Raw genomic sequence first — 7,345 nt, 5'->3', positions numbered from 1 at the left:
TCCCCGGAAGCAGCCCCCACCCCAATGGGTTTGAACCTGACGCTGGTGGGCCGGAGCCCCCTCTGTCCCACCCTTACAACGGTCCTTGATATGTTTCAGAATTTAAAAAAAAAAAAAAAAAAATGCAAAAAAAGGGAAAAAACCAGGAGCAAAAGGGCCCCCTGTTCTGAGGCGAGGCCCACCTTCCAGACCGCAGGAGAAGGAAGCCAGGCGGCACCCGCCACCCCAACCAGGGCTGGGGGACCGACCCCGCGCGCGGGCCTGGGAACACAGCCGTCGCTCGAGAACGTTCTCTGTGGTGAAAAAATAGACTGTCTGTGAACGGAACAGGAATACGCAAAGTTCTTTTTAAGTTTGTCGACTGGTAAGTTTTTTTTTGTTTCTTCTTTAAAAAAAAATGAAAAAAAATACACTATTTAAAAAAAGAAATGTCACTGGATACAGTTACACTGAGTTGGAAAAGAAAGCTGAATCCTGCACCCCCCTGCCCAGCGGGGTCTCCCCGCTCGCCAGGCTCCAGGGCAGGAGGGCTCCCCAGGGGAGGGGGAGAGGNCGTTGCATAGTGGTCAAAGCTTCCGAGGTACTCCAGCGCGGCCTGGTAGCAGAACTGGTACTCGTCCTGCGGGCGGGACGGAGCCGCGGCTCGGTTGGTGCCTCCGCACCCCTGCGGCCTCCCAGGGCTCGNGCCCTCCCTCGTGCCCTGCAACAGCGCCCTCAGGGCTGGGAGTCCCGTCTCCCCAGCCGTGGGAGGTCCCTTCCAGCTCCGCGCCTCGCCTTCCCCATCTGGGGAGCAGGGACGTGGGGGTCCGTGGCCCGTGTCAGGGTGCTGGCTGAGCCCCAAACGCGCTGGGACTCTGGGAGCCGGGGCGGCCGCTGCTCTGCCCCCTTGCCCGGCTCTGGGTCGCGGTCTCCCCTGCCCCCAACTCCCGGAACGGGGCCCCAGGCCCTCACCTCCGTCTGCACCATGGCCGGCCTCTGGGTGCGCAGCATCTTCACCGTCTGGAAGACGTCCACCACGCCCTCGTACCGCATGCGCTCCAGCACGATGCTCAGCGTGANCAAGCACCCCACTGGCCCTCCAGTCGCCTTGGGGACAACAGCCGCCCCAGCTCGAGTACCTGGGTGGGGCTCGAGGCTGTGTTTGCCAGGCCTCGGCTTCCCCAGCCGGGCAATGGGCACGGGGGCCCGAGGGACGGCTCACCTGCAGTGGACAGAGATGGGGCCGTCCTGGCCGAACTGTTCCTTGGTCTTGTGCACTTGGCCGATGAAGTCGATGAAGCCCTCCCCCGACTTTGGCACGCCCTGCTCCGGCCAGTCCGTGAACTGGAACTGCCGCACAGTCCGGGACTGGCCGTCCTGCAACGGAGGAGAGGAGGTCCCGTCCCGTCGGGCCGCGCAGGTCAGCAGAGGCCCCGGCTGGGTTCCTGCCCCGGCCAGCCTCCGACCCCGTCTCCCGGCACCAGCCAACGCCACCCGCAGCCTTCCCCGTCCTTGGCTCCCTTGCCTGCCACCTGCCCGGAGGACTCGTCTGTCAGCATCTACCGGTACCGTGTCTCACTGAGCTGTGTCCCCAGCCCCTCATCCAGCAATGCCGCCAGCCGCCGCCTCATCCGCCAGCCTCCCCATCTAGTGCGCCCATCTTACAAGCCACTGCCCCTTGGTCCACATCTCCGAGCCCGCCCACCACCACCATTCACCGCCACCCCGCAGTGCGCCCAGCAGCTGGGCACCTTCTCCACCTCCACGCTCCTCAGTCTATCCGGAGCGCCAGCCTTCCATCCTCCACCACCCAGGGCGCCATCTTCCGATGGCAACTCCTCCCTGCGCCCCCCCCCACGCTCCGCCCATTGACCAAATGGCCCCGTTCTCCCCAATTCATCCTAGTAACGCTTCACCCCTCGCTCTCGAAAGGCGCGATCTTCCACTGGTGTTCTCCATTCTCTGCTGGCTACGTTTTCCCCGGCACGGCCTCTCCAGCCCGAGGGGGAGCCACCCAACCCCGAGGGTGGGGTTCCCACCTTCCTGTTTTGTTGCACCATCGATGGCACTAATAGCATTGGTCAGTGAACGTGTATCATTCTCTGCCACCAAAGTCATTTCCCACGGACTCTCTCCACCCCCCAGAGGCCACCCCCTTGCCCTTCTCTAACAGGAGCTCCTCTTCCTCCATCTTGGCTTCCCCCCCCACCCCCCAGCTGACCTGGAGTAGCAGGCTCTGCGGGCACTCTCGACCATCTGTCGCCACACACTCTCCAACCCGACGCCACCCACACCCACCTCCCTCGGCACACCCAGCGGAACCACCCACTGATTCTCCAGAGGCACCGCCTCACATCCCGCCAGCGCCACGACCGACCACACAGCGCTCATCAGGCTTCGCCAGTCCCCTCGCCCGACACTAACTGCTGGATGCTCGGTCTCCCACCTGCCAGTGCCAGGCTCCATCGGCCGCCAGCAGACCCCTGCCCCCTCTCCACGGAGTCCTCCCCAGCCAACACCGCCGCCCCACCGTTCACCACCCACCGCCCAGCACCCTCGGTCAAATCTCCCCCACCCTGCTTTTGGCGCTGCGACACCGAGCTCCACAGACTGCTGCTCCCCGGGGACCCGCCGCTCGCTCCCTCTCACACGGTCCCCTTGGGCCTTGTTCCCTAGTGAGCAGTGCTGCACGCGCTCCACTGTGGGACCAGCACAGGGGACACCGCGCTCTCTTCCACCCATCCGATGGTGGGAGCGACCGGTCGGCTCGACAGCCCCCGCTTCCTCCTCCCAATCCGCCATGCTTACTCCTGCCCCCGGGCCTTTGCTTCTACCCTCAACTAGGGAAGCTGCCTCCACCTCACGACCATGTGCTGAGCAGTGTCAGGCCTGGGGCTCCAGGACCTGCCAGCCATCCCTCCCCACTCACCCGGGCGTCTGTGACCTTGAACTCCCGCAGGATATACTGAGGCATGTTGTATTCCGCCATCGGATCCACTACAAAGTACTGGTAGCGGGCGGAGCGCTCGGCAGGCCAGTACTGGTGACATTTTTCCTGCCGAGAAGGCAAGGCACCGCTGTGGTCAGCTCAGCCCCACCTCTGCTCCCGGGCCCCGCCCCTCGCCCCGTCCCGCCCCGGCTCACCCTGCCCATCTCCCGCAGTTTGGTCAGCATCACCACGATGGTGGAGTTGTTCTCCCACAGCGCGCGCCAGAAATCCTCTGTGGTCTCTGCCAGCGGCCCCTGCGTCGCGATGTAGGCCTTCTGCTGCCTGCGGTGGGGGGGGCACGTGAGATGCCGGCCCAGGCCTGAGGCCACATCTGCCACGCCTCCGCAGGAGCCACGGTCCACTGCACTGTCTCCCCATAACCCCAGTTTGCACACGGGGAAACTGCCAGCCTCAGAGAAGTTCCAGGACCTCGAGGAGGCTGCAGGGCGGCTGCTGACCTCCCCTGCCCTCCTCCTCCCCCATCTTCTCAGGTGCGAGGGAGCTCCTTCTGGGTGTCTGCACAGGCTGTTTTCTCTCACCCTCCCGCCTTCGCACAGGTGGGGACTTCTGCAACCCCGCCCCTCTTAGCCAGGGTCTCTCAACCTCAGCACTGACACCTGGGGCTGGATCATCCCCAGGACAAGCAGTGCGAGGGGTCGGGCAGCATCCCTGTGGCCTCCACCCACTCCCATCACAACAGACAGACGTCCCCAGGCACTGCTGAGTTTTCCCTCAGCGGCACAACTGCCCAGATTGAAAGCCGGTGATGTGAAAGGACAGAGGGGACCCTGTTGTGGACAGCAGCCATCAGTTAAATACGCAGGTAAAGGTCCCCTCCACCTCGGCTGTGACTGCATGAGGCCGGCTGGGTGTCCAGCTCCTTCTCCCATGTGAGGCTGGGGCCCCTTGGGGGCAGGGCAGAGGCGAGGTACCTGTAGCCGTCAATGAAGCTGGCGTTGATGTAGTCGGACCCCTCGACGCCACGGATCGGCTGCAGACAGACCCGTGTGCTCTCATAGGGCATGATGTTTACCAGGCGGTTCTTGAACTTGTTACAAGGCAGATTGGCGCTGATGAAGCGGGAGGTGTGGGCTTTGGAGTTGGCCAGACGCTGTGGGGACGGGAGGCCCGGGGTCAGCAGCAGGACGGGCTCCGGCCCCCAGGGCGGGGGCAGGGCTGAGTATCTCTCCAGTCGGAGCGTGAAAGGTGGAGCGGTGGCAGCCCTGACCTCAGCCCCCGGCCGCCCCCCCGCCCCTGCCAGGGCCTCCTCCCAACCTTGAACTCGAGTTCCATGCCGGTGACGTGCTCGCCGGGCTCCACCTGGGCCAGCTTCTGGATGTAGGCGTAGAGGCTGCGGGCGGGCACCTCCGTGTTGCCGCAGCCCACGGCCTCCAGCAGGGCCTCGTGGATGAAGCTGTACTGGTCCTCCGTCTGCACCATGTAGTTGCGCTGGGATCGCATGAGCGTCACGTGGCCGTACACGTCCACCGTCTTCTCCGGCTTGATCCGCTCCAGCATGGCGTCGATGACGATGAAGCAGCCTGTGCGGCCCACGCCGGCACTGTGGGGACACGCGGCGAGGTCAGGGACCCCCCGAGGGAGAGCGGGGTACCTGCGGTACACCACGATGGGGCCCCCAGGGGGACGGCCTGGGGCGGGGTACCTGCAGTGCACCACGACGGGGCCGGCGTCTGGCGGATTGCAGGTCTTCACTCTCCGCAGGAAGGCCAGGAAGGGCGTCGGGTACTCCGGCACCCCGTGGTCCGGCCACGCCGTGAACTGGAACTGGCGGACCTCCCGTTTCTCGCTGGAGCCATTCTGGGGACCACGGGGACACTGCCTGTCACCGCAGCCCCTGACACACGAGCACAGGAGGCCGCCTCCAGGCCCTGACTGTCTCCCCAAACCCACCCCCTGGGTCTCGGCGGTTCCATCCGGAACTCAGGAGGCGTGCTGGACTCTGTACCCCGCCCACATCCGACACAGGAGCCCCGACAGGTGGCTCTGCCTCCAACTACCCCAAAACCACGGGCTTATCACTCCCTGCCCCAGGCCTCACTGCCCTGGTCTGTCCTCCCCGGAGCAGCCGCCGGAGGGCACTTGTGAGCACCTGAATCAGGTCTGCCCTCCTCTGCCCACCACCCTCTAGGACTCCCATCCACCTTGGGGTGAAAGACCAAGTTCTCCCCAAGGCTCTGTACTCTCTGCCCCCTCCCTGCGGTCCCCTCCTCGGCCATTCTGCTATAGCCATCCAGGCTTTCTCACTGTTTCTTCATCACACCAGGCATGGTCCTGCCCCAGGACCTTTGCACACAGGCCGAGCCTCTGCCACGAAGGCTGTTTTCCCAGATCTCGTGGCTCCCTTCCTCACCATCTCCAGGTCCCGACAGATACCTTATTTTTCTCCTTCTACATGTAAGATTTCTTCTCTTTTTACACATCTACTGTCAATGCCTTGTCAGCTTGACTTAAGCTCTGAAAGAGCAAGGCATTTTGTCTGTCTTGGTCCTTGCTGTGTCTCCAACCCAAATCAAGGCCTGACATACCACGTGTGCTTTATTTTGACAGAGGACCCAGCTGGAGTCCGGGGAATGCTGGGGTGCCAGTAGCACCTCCTCTCTCCATAATAATAATTAAAAATGTACTCCCAACTAAGAACTGACATAGAAGGATACATGGAACCATGTAATTGACAGTAGCCATCAGTTAAATGCATGTTGAAAGAGTCCCTCTGCCCAGCAGCCATCAGTTAAATGCATGTTGAAAGATTCCCTCTGCCCCAGCCTGAATGCCCAGGATAGCAGGGATTTTCTAGCTTAGTTTTCCACCTGTCACAGCCCTAGGCTGCATGAGGCCAGAGGGCAAGGGGGAAGGGAGGCCTGGGACGTAAACGATGGTGAGGGCACAGCGGGCTCTGCTGGTCTTGTCCTCCTGGTGTGGCTGGAGAGGGGAGGTGCCCTCGTCTGAGCCTACGAGACCACGCGGTCAGCCTGGGCCGACATGCCTGGTCTTGTGTGGCCGATGGGGAGCTCCCAGGGCAGAAGCTGGGGCCTGTCTTCCTGCTCTGCCCCCGTCACCACTCCCCCAGCCCCCGCCTGGGTCCTACCTTGTGCAACGAGAACGTCCGAACGCAGAACGTAGCCAGCTCGATGGTGTCCAGCAGCGTGACCTGGATGAAGCCGTAGGTCTCCGTGCCCCTGTTGGGCCAGTACTGATCACACTTGATCTGCGGAAGAGAATGGAGGTGAGCATGGGATGGGTGGCCAGGGGCTGAGGGGCTGTAGGGCCCAGGCTCACCCGTGATTTCTCCTCCAGGCGCGTCATCATGACGATGGTGGCTGAGCGCTGTTCCCACACCATTCGCCAGAAGTCGCCGAAGGTCTCAGGCAGCGGCCCCTGCGTGGCGATGTATGCGTTCTGCCGCCGGTAGCCGTCCACGTAGTTGGCGTTGATGTAATCGCTACCCACAATGCCTATGCCCGGAAGGAAACCGGCGATCAACAGGGATGCTGCTCTCTCCTACCCCGGTTCTATCTGGCCTGCCACTTCCTGGAAGTCCTCCTAGCCTCCCCAGGCTGTCTCCAAAGAAACCACAGAGCATGAATTTTGCGGTTTCTCCACCTCAGCGCTACAGCTGTTGGGGGCCAGACCCTTCTCTGTGGTGGGGTTGTGCCATGCGTTGCAGGGTCTGAGCAGCATCTCTGGTCCACCGTCCAGATGCCCCCATCTCCCTCTCCCTCTGAACGGCATTGAGAACTGACAGAGAAGGACACATGGAAACATACTATGGACAGCAGCCATCAGTTAACTATGTATCTAAAAATTCCCAGTGGCTTCTGGCTGGAGCCATGACCAGAATCAGGCCTCCGCTTCCCCATCCGGGTCCCGGCTCATCCACACTGGCCCTGCACCGTGGCTCTCTGCCGAGTGGGGCTGGGCAGGATGGGGCCGGACCGCTACCTTCGATGGGCTGGAGGATGACGCGGGAGTGGTCGTACGCAATGACGTTGGCGTAGCGGTTCTTGGGCTTGTTTACTTCCAGGTTGGAATGTTCCCAGGTGAACTGCTGGCCAGGATCAANCCGTGGTTAGAGGGAGGGGTGGGGGAGGGGTGGGGCCAGGAGCCCAGGCCTCAGGTCCGTCTGCAGGCGAGTGTTCGAGAGGCAGCTGGAGCGGTCTGACAACCCCGGCTGATGATGTCCACCCGTCTCGCCCTAACCCGGCTGGGGAAGGGGCGCCCTGGGGAGCTCAAGCTCCTAGAGCCTCATGGCAAGAAGCGGGCAAGTGACACAGAATGGAGAAGCAGACGCGGCTGGCGGGGCCTTTGGAAGCACTGCCTCCCCCTCCCCCCCGGGCAGGGGCCAGAGACCCTTTCTGC

General features: G+C 62.9%; 1 protein-coding gene across 1 annotated transcript in view; it reads right to left on the bottom strand.

Annotated features, from left to right (window-relative positions):
- PTPRS (protein tyrosine phosphatase receptor type S) overlaps window positions 1–7,345 on the bottom strand; it is an 81,708-nt gene that overhangs the window by 26,215 nt on the left and 48,148 nt on the right. The window contains 11 exon segments of the mRNA XM_077751249.1: window positions 481–619; window positions 952–1,086; window positions 1,195–1,356; window positions 2,909–3,034; window positions 3,124–3,250; window positions 3,901–4,079; window positions 4,244–4,529; window positions 4,632–4,786; window positions 6,075–6,194; window positions 6,266–6,441; window positions 6,929–7,054. Of these exon segments, the coding sequence (XP_077607375.1) occupies window positions 481–619; window positions 952–1,086; window positions 1,195–1,356; window positions 2,909–3,034; window positions 3,124–3,250; window positions 3,901–4,079; window positions 4,244–4,529; window positions 4,632–4,786; window positions 6,075–6,194; window positions 6,266–6,441; window positions 6,929–7,054 (1,731 nt within the window).

This window comes from Crocuta crocuta, unplaced genomic scaffold (genome assembly GCF_008692635.1).
Source record: "Crocuta crocuta isolate KB4526 unplaced genomic scaffold, BGI_CrCroc_1.0 scaffold110, whole genome shotgun sequence".
Classification (NCBI taxonomy): domain Eukaryota; kingdom Metazoa; phylum Chordata; class Mammalia; order Carnivora; family Hyaenidae; genus Crocuta; species Crocuta crocuta.
This window is presented reverse-complemented; position numbering and strand designations above follow the sequence as displayed.